We start from the raw sequence: 19,981 nt of genomic DNA, 5'->3' as shown, positions 1-19,981 counted from the left end.
TACTTCAAGAAGACCATCATCATCCCAGTAACAAAGAAAATACATGCAATATGCCTCAATGGCTACTGCCCGGTGGCTCTGACTTCCATAATTATGAAGTGTTTTGAGAGAGTAATCATGACTCATATCACCTCCAGCCTCCCAGCCTGCCTTGACCCCTTGCAATTCCCCTACTGTCACAACAGGTGCACAGACCCTTCTCCCTAGTCCTATACTCATCCTTGTTATCCAGATGTTTTAGGGATACCTACATCAGGTTTCTACTTATTGATGACAGCTCCACCTTCAACACAATAATTCCAGCCAATCTAATCTCCAAACTCTGATACCCAGGTCTCTGGTCTGCCCTTTGCAATTGGATCCTCAACTTCCTGATCCACAAATCACAAGCAGCGATGATCGACAACAGGACCTCCACCATAACAATCCCCAACACCAGTGCCACATAAGACTGCATACTCAGCTCCTTACTCTACTCCCTGTACATTCATGACTGTGTGACCATATTTCATCTACAAGCTCACGGATGACATTCCCATTGTAGGTTGGATCTCAAACAAGACAGAATACAAGAAAGAGATAAAGTGCTTGGTGGCATGGTGCAATGGTAACAATCTCTCCCTCAACATCAGCAAAACTAAAAAACTGGTCATTGACTTTAGGAAGCAAGGTGGAGGACACAGTCCTACCTACATCAATGGAGCTGAGGTGGAGATGGTCAAAAGCATCAAGTTCCAATCACCAACAATCAGCGTAGAGGTGCGTAGTGACATAGGTACAGCAATCAGGGAATTGGTTTGGGTAGAAATAAGAAATGACAAATGAAAGAGGTCACATGTGGAAGTTACCAAGGCTCTTGAACAGTGGCCTCACTGTAGGACAAAGTATTTAACAGCAAGTAATGGAGACACCTAGAATACTGTGCACAGTTCAGGTCACTGTAGTTGAAAAATGAAAAACTGGCATTGAAGATAATTTGCAATAGATTCATTAGTCTGATTCCTGGAATAAATGGATTGACTTATCAAGAACTGCTAAACAGTTTAGAAGAATTAAGGAGCGATCTTATTGAAGCATATAAGTTTCTGTAAGGGCTTAACTGGGTAGGCATTTAGAAATCAAACATCCCAAACTAAAAAGATGATTTAACCACCCCCAAAACAGAAACAAAGACAACTATTTTTTTTCATCTTGCATTACATCTTTATTTAAGTACAAAAGTATCACAAATGACTATAAAATTGCAGTCATATGAAAGCTGTCGATCACAAAAAAAAGTCTCATTTGGTAAAAAGTGCACAAGCTTGAAGACTTTGGAACAAGTATTGGACTCTGATTAGTAACAGTATATTCATGGAATGTTCAAATAAATAAATAAATAACAATGGACAAAACAGTGTCTGCCAAACATCTGAAAGGAAAAAAAACCTGAAAAATGCAATCCTACAAGCTTCTTCATTGGTTTTTTTTAATTAAGGCACAGCTTCAAAAATGTCCATTTAGTAGTTTTATCAGAAAACCAGGTAATGGCTGATATGACAGAAGCATAAGCTATTTATATTCTGTCCAAAGATATAACTGAACTTTAAAAATATTTTCTTGAATACAGTCAGTTCTGATACAACGTGATAGCTCCGTTCTCATGCGGTCTTGCGTTATAAGAAAAACTGCACAATAGCTGCACCATTTAAACTAATGGGACCAGAATCACACTATAGCCGATACAGGTAAGGAAAGTTTGCATTCTACAAATAACAGTCCAAATTCTTCAATTGCATTAAAGTCAATTCACGCTGAAGCAGCATGTGTTGTAACAGAACTGACTGTTATCAGCATCAGGGACAAGGCATCACAATTTGCAAACAGTTAAGCCTTTAGCTGCAAAAGGAGAAATAAAAATCTGAGACCAGAACTTTAGTTTATTGTAATGTAGGAATTATGTAATCCCTGAACTTGAGAATTGTCATACCCTAATTTAAAATTTGTAAAAGTATCTGTGTACTATCTAGAACCGTTACATTGGGAATCTTTGTAAACCTGCATACCAGAAGCTGAAAAAATGAGGACTACAAGAATTGCATTCTGTCTTTCTATTAAGATTTTTTAAATTTAAAGTATGCAGCTCACAACAATGAATTGCTACTATAAATGAAAGGATTTGTCAGTGCCATTAAGTGCAAAAGGGCACTGTTCAATGTCTAAATCTTTACTGTAACAACCACACTTTAGATGTTGGAACGCAAACCACTTCTGTATTCCAACAAATGCCTTTTCATATGGTATTGTCACTTCAGACTTTGAAGCACGTAAAGTTAAATGTGGCCATGCACCCATTCAATTTATGTCAAGGATGCTGAAGTATCGTCGTGTTAACTGAAGCACTCAGTAAATTCCACTGGATATGTACTTTTACACCTGAATGTGAGAACAATACAGAATGTTTATTGTTTAAAGTTTCACAAAGGATCTTTTCTCCCCAGTTTCTCTCTTGCAATCCCAGCTCTCACTATTGCCTTCTCACCAATTTTCTCTAAAAGGCATAAACTTATGTGGCACCATAATTCCACAGATGCCAGTAGATCATCAATATCTTGCCCAAGTTTTTTTTAAAATATTTGGTTAATGTCTATTGGCCAATCTGATGCTGAGAGCACCATATTTGAGTTCAATTCTATTTTTCATAATGCACACAAGTGTGCCCTCCAGCAGCTATTTTTAAATAGCAAACAAATCACCAAAACCCAAGTAATTTCTTCCCTCATCCTACTTCAAGAGACTTCAAGCTCAAAGATGCACCACAAAATGTTACCCCTAAAGTAAACTCACTGACTAAGGATCAAACCAGAGGTATTCCTGTACAGCTCCATATTTCACAAGTAGGTGCATTTACCCACAAAGCAATTAGATATGCTCCTTGCCTGATCTTTGGCGGTTACAAAGATATTCCTTACTGGTCCAATTTCTTTCCACAAGAAAAATAAGACACCGATTTTTAACAGTTGTATTTACCGCACTCATAATTTTCTCTGGATTTCATTCTTAACTTACTGATAAGAACTACTGTGTAAAATAATCAAAAAGGGTATAGAGGAACCTCAATTATCTGGCATTCGATTATCCGAATTTCGGATTATCCAGAGAAGATCACAAGGTCCCGATGTTTGGTTAAACTGAGTTATCCAGCATTCAATTATCCAAACAAAATACTCCCACCCATGTCATTCAGATAATCGGGGTTCTTTGTATTTGGTAGATTTTCAGAACTAGTTTAATTAAAAGATAAATATGGGACACTACTGTCCAGTCTTCAGACCAATTAAACTTAATTATTGTGATAAATGCCTATAAGTAATTATTTATTTAAAACAGAGGTGATTTGATTGAAAGTCAAATAGGACTAAAACTTTCACCAGTTCATTGCCCTCCTGAGGCCAGTTCCCATAAAATGTGAAGAACATACTTAACTTTTTTTTATTTTAAAAAATCAGAATCTATTTAAAGTTTAAATGCTTAAAATACATAAAGGGTCCATTAAGACCAATCTTTTCCATTTTACAGTCATATGAAAAGGTATGGTACATCAATCAACATATTTTTCAAATAATACATTTAAGATTAATTTCTGTATCTATACATACAATTCAAACAGTTAGAAAAATTTTTCAGCCAAACATTTGCAGGGTGCTACTGAGTAGCAACAGTTTACATACAATTCACCAAACACTCTTGTGCACATACGGAAAGATGTATGCACGTACCACTTAAATTGGGCAAAATATAGACATTATCCTTCACTCCAATCAATGGGGTCATCCACGCTGTGTTGATGAGGCAGGAGATAAGACAGAAAGAAAAAGGGAGATCTTAGTTATTTGTCAATAGACAAATAGATGCATAAGAAGTGGTTTGATCCCCATCTAAGTGTCAATCCAATTCAGTGGCAGCATTCTCATCAAGACACTGGTTCAAGCCCTACTAAAATATGAGCATTTAAACTAAGAAGACAATTTCAGAATGGAGGGAATACAGCACTTGAGGTGATTTCTTTCAGTCAAGATGCTGAACTGAGTTCCCATCTGTTCCCTCAGATGGAGTTTAGAACATAGATGACACTCCTTTACAGCAGCTAGGGAATTTTTTGGGGGTCCTGACCAAAATATATTCATTAGACAACATCAAAAACAGATAAGCTTGTTATTATCTCATATCTGCTTACAAGACCTTGTTCTGGAAAAAAATACTTTCTTATGCTTATCAAACAGTATGTTATAAAACACTGATTACATTTTAAAAGAACTTAATTAGCTGTACAGTGCTTTGGAGTTGAACAGGAGATTTGAAAGGATTGGGTCAGATGCTGAATGACCTGTGGAGTTTTTCCAGCAGTTACTGCTTATCAAAGTTTCTTTTGCATGTAATAGAGGGGCTTATATAGGACTTTGAGAGGGAAATGAGAAATCTCAAACCCAAAGCATGTGTCAGCATTGCATAACTTCACTGTTCCACTTAGGGGGAAGGTGAGAAAACGGGAAAAGGGAAAAGTAGTACAAAATCAGAAAAAAACCCACTTTCTTTGGATATTTAAGATCTGCCACTAATGATGATAACAGAAAACAGTAATCATTCTAGATCTGGAAACTTCAAGACCTGGACACATAATGATGTTTTGGCAAAAACCTACAAAACCAACTAGCTATCAATTGGCAATGGAAACAGCTGAGTGTTTTAGCAGATGGAAGTGCGGAGCACAAGAGCTCCCAACTCTAACAATTTTACATTGGTTTATGTAATGGTGAGAGAGGGGAATAAGAAGTGGGTATGTTACCCTGGTCACTGCAACATACAACCTAGAGATCAGATTAGCATTAGCAACGCCTGATAATTGATGTTGCTGTTCTCCGAGTGAAACAATTCATGTCTTAAAACACTTCTTTACAGAAAATGGATACCACAATGTGCTGAGTATGCTAATAATATCTACTTTTTGATAAGGTCAAATCCACAATGATTTTTACTGACTAGATGATTGAACAGATAAACTGAAGACATCTCTTTGACATTTTAGAGTTTTTTGATTGCTTTTACTGCTTTCTAACAACTATGTAAAAAGAAATACAATGTCAAAATACCACCATTTACTTCATAGAAAGGTATTTGTCAAATTAAGAGGAGGAATAGAAAAACTGACTTTCCTCAAATGGTGACAAGTGTATTTAAATATTTTCTATCTTCAAACAAAAGGTAGGAATATTAATATTTCACTTTCAGTAATTTGGCCATATCGATTTTGAGGGAGGTAAGAAGATCAATTTAAAAAGGTGATAAATATTGATTATTTGACAAAGTAAAATCTCAAAGAACTTTAGATACCTCAGCCTTGTACACACTGGCATTGCCATCAAGAGTTGAGTCAGCAAATAACCACTTATATTTAACTGATAAACAAAATGATTAAAACAGAGAATGCTACATTCAGCAGATAATTTTGAGACTTTTTCGATAAAAAAAACTGGATCTCAAATTGTTACACGTGTATTTATAGAACATGGAAATTATTTTGTTTGGAATGTTCCTTTTGATTCATTGGAAATTCTGCTCAACCTCCCAATAGTTACATGGATTTGAAGAACATTGTTTCTCAAAGCCTGTTGTAGCTCAATTTTATTTACAAGGCAATGTTCTTGTGGAATTTACTGAATATGTCAACAAATTGCAAATCTTCCCAATTAACATGTCGCATTGAATTGAATCAGTAGTTTGTTTTGTTTTATATATCTATAAGTCTTAAATTTAGTAAGTCATGTAAACTTTTGAATTTTAAGTCTGTCCAATTAAATATTACCAGTAAATTATTACGAGTAAATGAACGCAGGAAAATAATCCAAGCAGACCAATGGCTGCAATAAAATGGCACAGATTTTTAAAGTAAGTTAAAGCCGCAAGTGTCCATCCATTGTTGTCTGCTGAGAATTATAGTCATGACAGTTTTTAACTGACAAGTGGGAATCTGTGATTTTACTTCCAACTCTAAAAGAATATGTTGGACGGTTACATTAGATCAGAATGAGCCAACATGCATTTGTAAAGAATAGGTGATGCCTGATGAACGCGACTGAATTATTTGAAGAGAGTAACAGAAGTAATGGTCAGGGAAGTAGCTGCAGGGTTATTTTAGAAAGCAATCAATGAAATCTATCAAAAAGAAACTGTTCGCCAAAGCTGAAACTCGTAGAATTGAAGCCATATTCAATTTGTGTTGGGGGCATACCTATTCACGATATTTATTCATGATTTATTCACTTATCCAAATTTGCTTGTGACAAAGATATGCAGCATTGCAAACAGTATAAATTGAAGCATAAGTTTCAAATCTATTCATAGAATAAACAATAGGCAAAACTATGAAACTATGTACATAAATGTGACATAATCCATTTTTGACCTAAAAATCAGAGTACCATCTAAATGGTGAAAAGCTAGAAAAGGTGATGGTCCAAATACAATGATTATTAAAGTGTAATGAGCTGGTTTTATTATTCATTCATAGGTGTCACTGGCTAGGCCAGAATTATTTGCTCATTCGCATTTGGTCTGTGGGGGTTTCTTGAACTGCTTAAGTCCACTTGCTGTAGGGAGACTCACTATACCATTGAGGTCTCCAAGAGTTCTAAGATTGTGACCCAGTGACAGAAGGAAAGTGATAATATTTCCAAGTCAGGACAGCATGCAGCTCAAAGGAGAACTTGCAGCTGGTGGTGTTCGCATGCTGCTCTTTTCCTTATAGATGGTCGTGGTATGGAAAGTGATGTCAAATCCGCCTTGGTGAGATTTTTGCAATGCATCTTGTAGATGGTACACATTGTTGCTACCTGGAAAGAGTCACCTAGGGAGAGCATGAGTTTTTAAGGATATGATACCAATCAAGGCTGCATTGTCCTGAATTATGTCAAGTATTTTGAGCTTTGTTGGAGTTACACTCATCCAGGCAGACAGGCAGTATTCAGCACATTCCTGACTTGTACCTTATAGATAGTGGATAGGGAGTCAGGTTTCTCATCAGACAAGCAATAAATGACTAGGGTTAGTCAAAGAAAATAATGCAAAGTTCCCAACATAAGTCCAAAGTTTGGCTTCTGACATTTGTGAATGTAAGTTCGTGACATGCAAGTTTGCTGTTGAAGGTAATCTAATACTTGCAATATTCAACTCAGAAGTATCCAAAACCATTTCAAAACAAATGAATGCAGAATGTGTTAATGAACAGCGAGAATAATAGACTGAAGGGAGATGTAAAAGATGCAGTCAAATGGAAATTAAAATCTAAAAGTTACCTAAGAAACTGAACAGTGTTTTGACTAATTGATATAAATTATTGTTTCTGAAACAAATTCAGCGGAGTTGGCAAATAGCAAAACATTTATGTCCACATGTAAACTTCCTCCAATTCTTCCTTTATATCAAGACAAAAAAAAACAAGGATCTTTGTTGGGTAAAATTCCCTCCTCATTCACAAACAACCACAATCAGGACCAAAAAGACAACCATAATGTTTCTCTATGTAGTTTTATAATAGAAAGGATTCCCTCCTGTCCATCTTGATGAATATAATTTGCTGTTGAGGTGAGGGACAACCTGACAGCCGGTTATTTACCTCATAATTACTTCACAGTGAAAGCAGTTCACTTTGACTATGAAATCAAAAACACATTGGATGAATGTTCCAAAATCCTTCCCATTTTCCAGTGAATTAATAGACAATAAAGAAGTCTGCATTGCTGTTGCTCAGATGTTGCTCATATTAAACTAAACAAAAAAGTTACCATTGCACATCCCAGAACAATTCTGCAACCCCAGTTATTGTGAAAATAAGATATTAGGTAGATTGAACACAGTCGCAGGGATCGGTAGTAATATGAATAGTTGAAACTAATAATGAACAACTATATGCTCTATTTGCTAATAGGACATCTAATTACAGGATAGAAATGATATACCAATAAAGACAAAATATCTACAATTTAAACAACAGCATAAGCATATAACTCATCCATTATATAAAAAAAATTACAGCAATAGAATTCATTCCATCAAAGTATTTTATGCCTGGAGGTCTCAAATGAATAAATGATTCATCAGCCTACTTTTCCAATAAATGCAAAAACAGTGAAGAAGTATAAAAGTCAAATCGCTATTTTGATTAGTCATAGGCCAATAAATATTTATCCCTTCAGTGATTTGGCTTTTTTGACAAAATGATATCAAATAACATTTTTAAAAATACATGTCTGCCACTGGAGACAAAAAGATGTAAATACAGGCAAAATAACCTGAGATGAATGTTAACTTCCAGCTGTTACAGTGTACATTACCAATCTCCTTTAATAGCCTGAAGTGGTGTTTCTGCCTGTGCTGCAGACTCATCATCCTTTTTTGTGCTACAACAAGGCTTAAAAAGTCGAGGATCAATCAGCACTTCTCCAAAACGGCCCTTGTAAATAATGCCACAACAAATCTTCTGCCTGTATCATAGAGGAAAGCAAAAATGAAACAGTTGTAACATTATGAAGTTGATGTGCTGAAAATTTTGGAAAACATTAAGATTGATAAGTCCCCAGGGCCAGACCAGATTTATCCTAGGCTGCTCCGGGAAGCGAGAAAGGAGATTGCTAAGCTGCTGGTGAGGATATTTGCCTCCTCACTCTCCACAGGAGTCATACCGGAGGATTGGAAGGAGGTAAACGTTGTTCCTCTTTTCAAGAAGGGTAATAGGGAAATCCCTGGCAATTACAGACCAGTCAGTCTTATGTCTAAGGTCAGCAAAGTTTTGGAAAGAATTCTGTGAGATAGGATTTATGACTATTTGGCAAAGCATAGTCAGATTAAAGGCAGTCAGCATGGCTTTGTGAGGAGCAGGTCATGCCTCACAAATCTTATTGAGTTCTTTGAGGAGGTGTCGAGACAGGTCAATGGTCAAGCAGTGGATGCAGTGTATATGGATTTCAGCAAGGCATTTGATAAGGTTCCCCATATGGCTCATTCATAAAGTCAGGAAGTATGGGATACAGGGAGATTTGGCTATCTGGATTCAGAATTGCTGACTGACAAAGAATATTCTGCTTGGAGGTCAGTGTTGAGTGGGGTCCCGCAGGCTCTGTACTTGGCCTCTGCTCTTTGTAGTTTTTATAAATGACTTGGATGAAGAGGTTGAGGGGTGGGTTAGTAAATCTGGGTGTGCAAGCACAGATCCCTCAAAGTTGCCACCCAAGTGGATACGGTTGTTAAGAAAGCATATGGTGTTTTGGCTTTCATTAACAGGGGAATCGAGTTTCAGAGCTGCGAGGTTTTGCTGCAGCTCTACAAGTCCCTGGTGAGACCACACTTGGAATATCGTGTCCAGTTCTGGTCGCCCTACTATAGGAAAGATACAGAGGCTTTGAAGAGAGTGCAAAGAAGGTTTACCAGGATGCTGCCTGGACTGGAGGGCTTGCCTTATGAAGAAAGGTTAAAGAAGCTCAGACTTTTCTCTCTTGAGAGAAGGAGAAAGAGAGGAGACCTGATCGAGGTGTACAAAATAATGAGTGGAATAGATAGAGTCAATAGCCAGAGACTTTTCCCCAGGGTAGGATTGACTGGTACGAGAAGTCATAGTTTGAAGATGTTAGGAGGAAGGTATAAAGGAGACGTCAAAGGTAGGTTCTTTCCACAGAGAGTTGTGAATGCATGGAATGAGTTGCCAGCTGTGGTGGTGGAAGCAGAGTCATTAGGGACATTTAAGCAACTGCTGGACATGCACATGGAGAGCAGTGTGTTGAGGGGTGCGTAGGTTAAGTTTCTATATTTTACATTAGGATTAAACCTCGGCACAACATCATGGGCCAAAGATACTTTTCTATGTTCTATGTTCTATTTGCAATGGTGTGGATTTTAATGATGGAACTCCAATTTGCAACTTAACTAATGTTCAACAATTATCAATCTCAACTGACTGCATGCTGAAATCAATCCATTTTTACTCTTGCCAAGATTGATACGAGTTTTAAAATGAAAAGTAACCATGTTGTTTTGCTTGTTTATTTATTGCACCACTTACTTTGCATGCATTTTTTGTCATGTTACCACAGCTGAAGTATCGCAACAGCTTTTCATGTATCATGTTACAATAATTTTATTTGATAATTCTATTAAGGCATTGTGAGTACACCACTCTAAACTGTCTTAATATCCTTGAGACATGTTTGACAACTATTCTAAAGAACAGTCAAGATTCAAAATTTTAACTGTTTCTCTTTTCACAGATGCTCGCAGACTGTTTTTATTATTGCTTGACTGAGCAGAACTATAGCACATTGTATACTCGTTATAGCCACTGCAGTTTTAAACAATGGATGCAGACATCTCTTGCTCACTCCTAAGGAAGGGTTTGGTTAGCTCAGTGAGCTGCACAACCAGGTTGTGATGCAGAGCATGGGTTCAATTCAGTATATTGAGGAATCAAAGTTCAGCACAGATCAGCGATGATCCATCTGAATAGTAGAGTTAAATGCCCAATTTCTGTTTCCGTGGGTAATTTTCAAAATCCTGGCTAGTCTCTAAATTTGGCTGGAGGCCAATTCTCCTCTGATCTCAGGAAATCCAAATATTGAATCATACTGCACCAGAAACAAGTTGTTGATCATTAATATATGTTTTCAAATATGTTTCTGGGGCTCGAAGACTAAATAAAATGTCAGCATTAAAAACATGGCATTGAAAAGGGTGATATTTTGATGTGGCATTTTTCCTCCCTGTTGTTCTCACAATCCACCTGGCAAGCAGTTCCCTTCAAAGGGTGTTTGTAAAAAGGAGATAATTATCTGTATACAGGCGATGCTCACACAGAACATTGTTAATGCACAGTGATCACTAAAACTTACAAACTAAAAGACCTGAAAGCACAAAGTTACCATTGTGACTGGTCATTAGAATAATAGAATCATACAGGACAGAAGAAGCAATTGAGCACATTAAGGCAGTACCAACAAGAACCATTCTAAATCTACACTCATCCTATTTTCCAGCACTTGGCCCATAGCCTTGAATATTACAACATTTCAAATATTCTTCTAAGTACTTTTTAAAAGATTGGGAGGTTACCCAACTCAACTACCAGGCAGTAATTCCAGACCCCTATCACCCCTCTGGATGAAAACATTTTTCCTCAGATTTTCAAATCTCCTCTAAACCTCCAACCTTTCACTGTAAACTTATACCCACTTGTTATTGACCCTTCAACGAAAGCGAATGGCTCCTTTATATCCATGCTCCTCATAACCTATATCTCTCAGCCTTCTCTGCTAAAGAAAATAATGTGAGTTTATCTAGCCTCTCTTCATAGCTAAAAATGTTCCATCCCTGACAACATCCTATTGGGTCTCCTCTGCATCCCCTCCAATGCAATCAAATCCTGCCTATAGTACAGTAATCAGAACCGCACGCAGTATTCCAAATGTGGTCCAACTAAAGTTTTGTCCAACATGACCTCCTGAATTTATAATCTATGCCATGACTGATAATGCTAAATGTCGCATATGCCTTCTTAACTACTTTATTAACCTGCCCTGCTGCCTTCAAAGAACTATGGACAAACACCCGAAGATCTCTCTGTTCCTCTGAGCTTCCTACTGTCCTATCATTCATTGAGTACTCACTTGACTTATTACTTCTTATGAAGTGCATCATCTCACACCTGGCAAGTTTAAATTCCACCTGCCATCTGATGAACCCATTTCTATCCTCACTGTCAAGCACACAGCCAATCTCTATGCCATTTATAAACATAGTTATCTTCCCCCAATAATTTACATCTATTGTCTATTATCTCACAAACAATAAGTGACCCAGCACTGATCTCTGTTTACTGGACACTGGCCTCCAGTCACACAAACAGGATTCTACCACTACTTGTCCCTTGTCACTAGCCAATTTTGGATCCAGCTTGCCAAGTTACCCTGGATCTCATGAGTTTTACCTTTTCTATCAGTATCCCATCTGGGACCTTGTCAAAAGATTTGCTGAAATCCATTAAAACTACCATCAACTACACTAGTCTCTTCTAAGCACCCGGTCACCTCCTCGAAAAATTCAATCAAATTTGATCAGCATATCCTCGCTCTGACAAAATCATGTTGATTATCTCTGATCAAACATTGCCTGTCCAACTCAAAGTTAATTCTCTCCTTCAGAATTCTCTCCAATAGTTTCTCTCCCACGTATGAGAGACTTACTGGTCTGTATTCCTTGGTTTATCTCTACCACTCTCTTTGAAAGGTGAAACATTAGCTGTCTTCCAGACCACTGGTACTTTCCCTGTGGCCAGAAGGGAAATTCGGGTCAGAACTCTTGTAATTTCCTCCCTCATCTCCCACAGCAGCCAGACATACAACTCACCTAGACCTGGGGATTTATCCACTTTTCTGCCAAACCTCCAATACCTCTTCACTGTCTATGTCAGGCTTCTCAAAAACCTCATAATACTGCTTCCTGAATTCAGTACCTACATTCTCTTCCTCCAAAGTGAAGACAAGATGTGAAGTATTTGTTTAACGCTACCAATTTAATTTCATGCTCAAATTGCTTCCTTGGTTTCTAATAAGCCCCACTATTTCCCTGGCTATCCTCTTCCACTTTACATACTTCCAGAATACCTTGGAATTCTCCCTAATCTTACCCGCCAGTGATTTTTTTTCATGCCCCCTCTTTGCTGTCCTAATTACTTCCTTAGGTTTAACCCTGCACTTTCTATACTCCACTAGGGCCTCCATTGATTTTCTACCTTTGCACCATAAGAGCCTTGCTTTTCCAGTCCTGAAAATTCATAGACATTCGGGATTCTCTGGACTTGTTCCTTCTATATTTCACCCTAAAGGGTAGTCTCACCAATTCACTATTGAATTGTCCCCATTATTCTGCTGTAGATTTCCCCAGAGGTATCTATTCCCAACCTACTCAGTCATCTTATTTTAATGAAATCTGCCTTCCCCAATCCAAAATCCTTTTCTGTAAACTACCTTTTTCCTTTTTTTAGGACCTCAAAATGCATGTTGTTGAGGTCATTATCACTAAAATGCTCTCTCACTGCTACCATTAACACCTGTCTGGCTTGGTTCCTCAATATTAAGCCCAGCACTGTACTGTTCCTTGCTGGTCCTTCTGCAAGTTGATATAAAAAGCTCCCTTGAATACATTTCAAGAAATCTGTCCCTTCTCAACCCTTTACACTATGTCTATCCCAATTAATATGTTTGAGAAAATGTACTTCTCTAATATAATTACCCTACTTTTATCTGACACATCTCAGTGAATTGTCTGCATATCTGCTCCTCTGACTGTTTGGGGTAACTGCCGGTGGTGTGACTGCCCCCTTTTCATTCCTACATTTTACCCACAAAGCCTCATCTGAAATCCCTTCCAAGATATCGACACTTTTTACTGCAGTAACCAACTCCTTAATTAATGCAACACCATCTCCTATTTTATACCTTCCCCGTCCTGCCTGAAGATCCTATAAACTTGGAATGCTGATTTGCCAGTCCTGATCCACCCTCAATCATATCTCTGTAATGCAACATCACAATTCCATATGTCAATCCATACCTTTATCTCATCCTTTCTTATCTATAATAATCCTGACATTAAAGTACTGGCCATCCAGCCTCACGTTCCCTTAGAAACCAACATCGCTGAACTCTCTGTGCCTTGGTTCCCTTATTAAAGTATGCTGTGTCCTTATTGTGCTAATGCTCTGAGTCCCCTCAGCCTGCTGAACTAATTTAAACTTCTCCCAAAAGCACTAGAATACTGACCCACAAGGATGTTGGTCCCATTCTGGTTTAGGTGCAGAACGTTCTGTTTTTACGGGTCCCATCTTCCCTCGAAGCAATCCCAGTGATCCAGTATACTTAGAATATACGTACCAATGTGAAAAACATGAAAACACGATGGGTTCCTCAAAAAGTAATTTGTCATCATTACTGACAAGTCGTGATATTTTAAAAAGTTGCGCACCAAGATGACTGAATCAAAACACTCACCTTTTCCAGTAAGTCAGATCAAGGAATGAAAAGACTGGTTGTAAAGGCAGACTTTTCTGGGTTTCTGTATCTGAGCCTTCATCAGATTGGTTGCTGTGGCTAGGTGACTGGGACGGAGAAATACTGGACGTTGTGCTATGTGCATCTGAATCTGTACAATAGAGAACAAAGATTGATACTGTCAGAGCTAACAAGTATAGGTCACACCACAAATACTGGCAAAATGGGAGAAACCGATGGATTCATTATAGATTTCAAGAAAACCAGGACGACTTCAGTGAAAACTGTATAATTGAAAATATACATTTCAGTCATCACTTACTCTGTCAGTATATCTGGGTGGTAATATCATATTTGTATAATTGTGAGTAACATTTGAGGTGGAATCTTCCCTGTCCCTGAACAACTTGGGCACTGGCAAGTCAGTTAGGAAAATATGACACAATTAACAGAAATTAGATTCGTGAGGGTGAAAAAGTCTAATTCTGTAACTAAGTGTTGAAGAGAGAGAGAGAGAGAGAGAGAATAATCTAGTGAGCAGTGTGAGGTTTATTTGCATTCCATTAGTACCTAATTTTGCCTCAGTGATATGCATTTCCCTACTCTCTCACAAGCAGGACAGAAAGTGAATGGCAACATTTCATAACATGAAGGTTAGAGTGGGTGCCCGAATTCTGCAACATGGGCAGTGGCCATCTGCCCACTTCTAACACCATCTTCCCTCCACACAGAGGTTGGCACTGGACATCATCTAACCTCTCCACATCCTCATGGCATTCTCTCACTCCCTTATAATATAACTCTCCAATTTGGACCACACAAACACCTATCATTGTAACTCTGCTGCCAGGCCTCTTTACACATAGGGACAGGATATAACCACGCTGTGTCTCAGCACTCCTCGATTGTCTTTGCTCACTTTGCACCTACTCAGGTGCACACAGCACTACTGCCTGCCTCTTTGTACTCTACACTTTCATTCAAATGCTCACAGTTTGTCTTGTCTGCCATTTTAGCACAGACAGAAAGCCAGGCAGCTTGTTATGGTTGGCAGTAGTAATGAGTCTATGGGGTGGGCATATTGTGATTAGCATCATGCTACGTCTGCATCAGATGTGAGCAAACATAGCAGTAAACACATTGCATGTGGTTCAACCAAATGGCCATGTCTCAAATCGTCCTCTGTCAAAAGGAGACAGGTTTCAGTCAGGGGGATCTCCAGCAGTGTAAGTCAAGGGTGGCATCTGATATCAGTATAAGAGTTTGGGCATAGTCCGTTGGCCTCTGAGGCAGTCAGGGCCAGAGGGTCCGTATCACTACAGTCCAAGGAGTGGTCCATGGTCAGTCCTGCAGGTCCAATGTAACCAGTTATGGGGTTCACTGCAGTCAGTCAGAGAACTAGAGAGATCAGCGAAGGCCTTAGTCACTCATCAGGTGGGGTGTCTGTATATATCAGTCCTGGCAATCAGCTCTATGAGAATAAAGGGTGATATTATGGAGTGCTGCTGTTGGGAAGTTGGGATAATCTATTCTGGGAATTAGAAGAAGACTGTAGACTACTAAGGGGACAATATTTGTGAAAGTGGCTAATGAATATGTAAGTGGGGGAGATGCTGGTGCATTGAGGATATGGATTTTGCTATGGGGGAGGGGGGGGTGGTGGGCAAACTGATATTACCACAATTCCTGGCTTTGATTGGCACAATGACTGGCAATGATTAAGCTGTGGGCTCTGGGGTCACTTTGGGCGATGAAGTCAGAATTCAAGAAGTTGTGTTGGAATGTGTGAAAGTTCAGCACTGGTCGAGAAGATAGGGAGTGTAAGGAAGAAAGGAGTGTGGAGGTTTGGTGGTGATCGTAGTGGGGGCATCTTGATTACCAGGCTGATCCTACCTTCCACACTCACGTGCATCATAAATAGGCCCTGAAAATGGGAAATAGTTGTGGCAACACGTGGAACAAATGTTTTTGTTCGTGGATCCTACTTGTGAGGGATCAGAGGCCTTTAAAGGGGCAATTGCATTAAGCAGGCACCTACACCACACAGGGTGAAATCATCTGCACCCTGTACATGAAACGTATACAGTGTCCAACAATGTGTGATATAAATTCTAGTGACAAGCAATCTTGACCATCTCACTGGTCATTACAAATTGAGCAGTCATCTCTGTGAAGCAGAGTAATCACAGGCAATCTTAAAAATGGCCCCTGTAGGTCACAATTCACAAAAACAACCCAAGATCTCACAGACTGCACAAGGGTGCAGAACCTTGAACTGCCAAGTATTCATCAAGAAATTCTTATATGCAATGCTGCTTTTCTTGGGTGATATTGGGCTGGGGGAACAAGGTCTCAGCAATCAAACTGCATTTATAATTTCTTACTGTATTTCCACAACATTCATTGAAACAGGATTTCTATGTCAGTGGTCCCTGTGGAGGCATTCCATGGCCAACCTAGTCAGAAACCTTCATATCCCATTACATAGAGGATTAAACTGAACTGTCATTTGTGAGTAATGCGAATGTTAACTGCTCCAATTACTAAAAACCTGCTCTTTTTGCTATGTTCTCCAGAGGTTCATTGGAACCATGATGAATGGATCTGACCAGTGCAGGGGTGACCATCATAGTGACTACAGTGCTATGAAGACACAGAGAATTAAAGAAGGTACAGACGTGTCAGCAAGCTCAGGACCAGCGGCTGCCTGCACATGAAGAAGCTGAAGCAGATGATTCCCTCAGGATGTGTAGGAGAAACATGACGCCCAGAGTAATTCACTCTTGATGCCATTTCCTTCAATGAGTGAGGAACACTGACACGTGACTGCAGACATCCTGAGACACTGGTACAGAATTATGGGACTGCTGGAGCAGGACCTGTGACATGAAGAGGTGTATGGGCCCTCACAACCCTTGAACCACAGTTTACCAAGATTACTTTCAATGCAATTTGTTCCAGATTACACTGCTTCATCTCATTTCCACATGAGGCCAGTGCTGGAGCCTGGGCAGTAGGTTTTCCCAGGATGCTACGGTCTGTGCACGCATCATGTTGGAAGCATTTTATCGTAATGCAGTTGACATCTATCAACAGAAAAAGCTTCCATTCCATTGGTATACAAATCATCTGTAATCATTAGTACCACATCTCCGAAATCTGCACCCGGTACCCTGGGAATGGCCATGTTGCCGTTAGCTTTGATAACTTTCACGTTTCATTTGTTTCAAAGATTAGATGCCTGACAAAGATAGTTACTGGGAGACATGGACTATCATCTTCAACCATAGCTAATGACGCCATCACACACTTCCCAAGGCAGACAGTAAATAAAATACAACCTGTCCTCCAACGAGGCCATGTGGAGCAGATGATAGGCATCCTCAAGATGAGGTTGCACTGCTGGGATCAGTCTTGGGGGTAGGTTCTTGCAGTACAGTCCCGATAGCTATATAATCCTTACATTCTGTGCTCTGCATAATGAGAGCAGACAAAGAGCACATGATGAACATTAAAGAGCTGGGCAAGCAGTGGCAGCAATCTCCTCAGGAGTAAGGTAAGGACATCGAACAGGAGGAACATCACCTTCAGCATGATGGAGCACTGCAGCATCAGGGGCAACCAGCAGGCAGGACTTAACTGACATTCATTCCCATAAGCAACTGGGATCACTCATTGACTGTAAATTTGTTGTTGATCAAAAAGCAAGCAGTTCCAGTTTGTTCTCTGAAGCAAATGTAGCTTTTGTTTGCTTTTCTTCTTCATTGTGCTGCTGCTGAATAAAAGTGAAGGTTTTCAACCATTTGAAGACTTTCCTATGTGATGCTCCCACATTGAACAATGGGAAGAGGTTAGTCTAAACAAGAAGCACTCCTTTAGTCAGCTGGGATTATACTGAGGAAGGGTAACCTATGGGGTGTAGATCGGTTCTTACAGGTGCAATTACTTTGATCAGACAGGTAATAATGTAAAATAGCAATACATTTATGAAGTTGAACTTGTATTTGCTACAAAGTGTCACTGGTACAATCCATGTGCCTATCAAGTGTAGCTTTCTGTTCCCTCCCTCCCACTACATGCACTAATGGGCAGCTCCTGGTTGACAGTGCTTGACTTGGTGCATGGCAGCCATCACTGGAAAGCCTGGCATAACTGAACAGGGGACAGTGCAAGAAGGTGCCACAGGGATGTGGTGGATAGCTAATGAGTCACAGAACATAGTGCCAGAAAACTCAGACATAAATCCTCCTTAAACTCCCCAAAATTGACAAACAGCTGATTTCTGGTAAAATTTATCCCAGGGAAGCAAAATTTTCTTTAAGAAGGAATAAGTGGAGATTTCATAAGGGATAGTAAGGAAAAGTTAGGAGAGTATCTCATAGTGTCTCAATGTTCAGATTGCAGAAATAGCTAGAGAGAAAACGGATAGAATTTCCACAAGTGATCACAGAAAATCTGCAAGCAAACTTAAGGCTCAATTTTAAGTTTAAACTGTAACCAACCCACATGCACCCCCACCCAATAATTAGATATTTTTAACGTGGCGCCATTTACAAAAACAGGTACTAAAGGAGGGTTTACTATCCACTGCACATCATGCTATATAAGAGTTTGATTTTTGCAATTCCAAAATATAAGTATCATGTTTTTTTTAAATACAATGCTCCATCAGCCAACAAAAGCAGATTTACTCAAGGAGAAATCCTGCATGAGTTGTTGTGGTTCTGTTCGCCGAGCTGGGAGTTTTTGTTGCAAACATTTCATCCCCTTTCTAGGTGACATCCTCAGTGCTTGGGAGCCTCCTGTGAAGCGCTTCTGTGCTGATTCCTCCGGCATTTATAGTGGTTTGAATCTGCCGCTTCCGGTTGTCAGTTGCTGTCCGCTGCAGTGGCTGGTATATAGGGTCTAGGTCGATGTGTCTGTTGATAGAATTTGTGGATGAGTGCCATGCCTCTAGGAATTCCCTGGCTGTTCTCTGTTTGGCTTGCCCTATAATACTGGTGTTGTCCCAATCGAATTCACGTTGTTTGTCATCCGAGTGTATGGCTACTAGGGATAGCTGGTCGTGTCGTTTCGTGGCTAGTTGGTGTTCATGGATGCGGGATGTTAGCTGTCTTCCTGTTTGTCCTATGTAGTGTTTTGTGCAGTCCTTGCATGGGATTTTGTACACTACATTGGTTTTGCTCTTGCTGGGTATCAGGTCCTTTGTCCTGGTGAGTTGTTGTCTGAGAGTGGCTGTTGGTTTATGTGCTGTTATGAGTCCTAGTGGTCGCAGCAGTCTGGCTGTCAGTTCAGAAATGCTCCTGATGTATGGTAGTATGGCCAGTCCTTTGGGTTGTGGCATGTCCTCATTTCGTTGTCTTTCCCTTAGGCATCTGTTGATAAAATTGCACAGGTATCCGTTTTTGGTGAACACCTTGTATAGGTGTTCTTCTTCCTCTTTTTGCAGTTCTGGTATGCTGCAGTGTGTTGTGGCCGTTTTGAATAATGTCCTGATGCAACTTCGTTTGTGTGCGTTGGGGTGGTTGCTTTCATAGTTCAGGACTTGGTCTGTGTGTGTGGCTTTTCTGTATACCTTCATGGTGAATTCTCTGTTCGATGTTCTCTGTACCATCACGTCTAGGAATGGGAGCTGGTTGTCCTTTTCTTCCTCTCTAGTGAATCGGATTCCTGTGAGTGTGGCGTTGATGATCCGGTGTGTATTCTCTATTTCTGTGTTTTTAATGATTACAAAGGTATCATCAACATATCTGACCCAGAGTTTGGGTTGTATTTGCGTTAAAACTGTTTTTTCTAACCTTTGCATTACTGCTTCTGCTATGAGTCCAGAGATCGGTGAGCCCATGGGTGTTCCGTTGATTTGTTCATATATCTGGTTGTTGAATGTGAAGTGTGTTGTGAGGCACAGGTCC

General features: G+C 39.5%; 1 protein-coding gene across 2 annotated transcripts in view; it reads right to left on the bottom strand.

Annotated features, from left to right (window-relative positions):
- Nucleotides 1–2,157: 2,157 nt before the first annotated feature.
- Nucleotides 2,158–19,981, bottom strand: part of sinhcafl (SIN3-HDAC complex associated factor, like) — a 27,198-nt gene continuing 9,374 nt past the window's right edge. The window contains exons 4-7 of one of the 2 annotated variants that reach the window (XM_060838498.1): nucleotides 14,070–14,220; nucleotides 8,370–8,519; nucleotides 3,759–3,818; nucleotides 2,158–2,415 (exon numbers count right to left, since the gene is read on the bottom strand). In XM_060838498.1, the coding sequence (XP_060694481.1) occupies nucleotides 3,785–3,818; nucleotides 8,370–8,519; nucleotides 14,070–14,220 (335 nt within the window). In that variant the 3' untranslated portion in view covers nucleotides 2,158–2,415; nucleotides 3,759–3,784. Of the gene's footprint in view, nucleotides 2,416–3,622; nucleotides 3,819–8,369; nucleotides 8,520–14,069; nucleotides 14,221–19,981 lie in introns of those variants that run through there. The other variant, XM_060838497.1, reaches the window with a different exon arrangement.

This window comes from Hemiscyllium ocellatum, chromosome 18, assembly GCF_020745735.1.
Source record: "Hemiscyllium ocellatum isolate sHemOce1 chromosome 18, sHemOce1.pat.X.cur, whole genome shotgun sequence".
NCBI classification, from domain to species: domain Eukaryota; kingdom Metazoa; phylum Chordata; class Chondrichthyes; order Orectolobiformes; family Hemiscylliidae; genus Hemiscyllium; species Hemiscyllium ocellatum.
The sequence above is the reverse complement of the archived record's forward strand: the minus strand, read 5'-3'. Positions and strand labels throughout refer to the sequence as shown.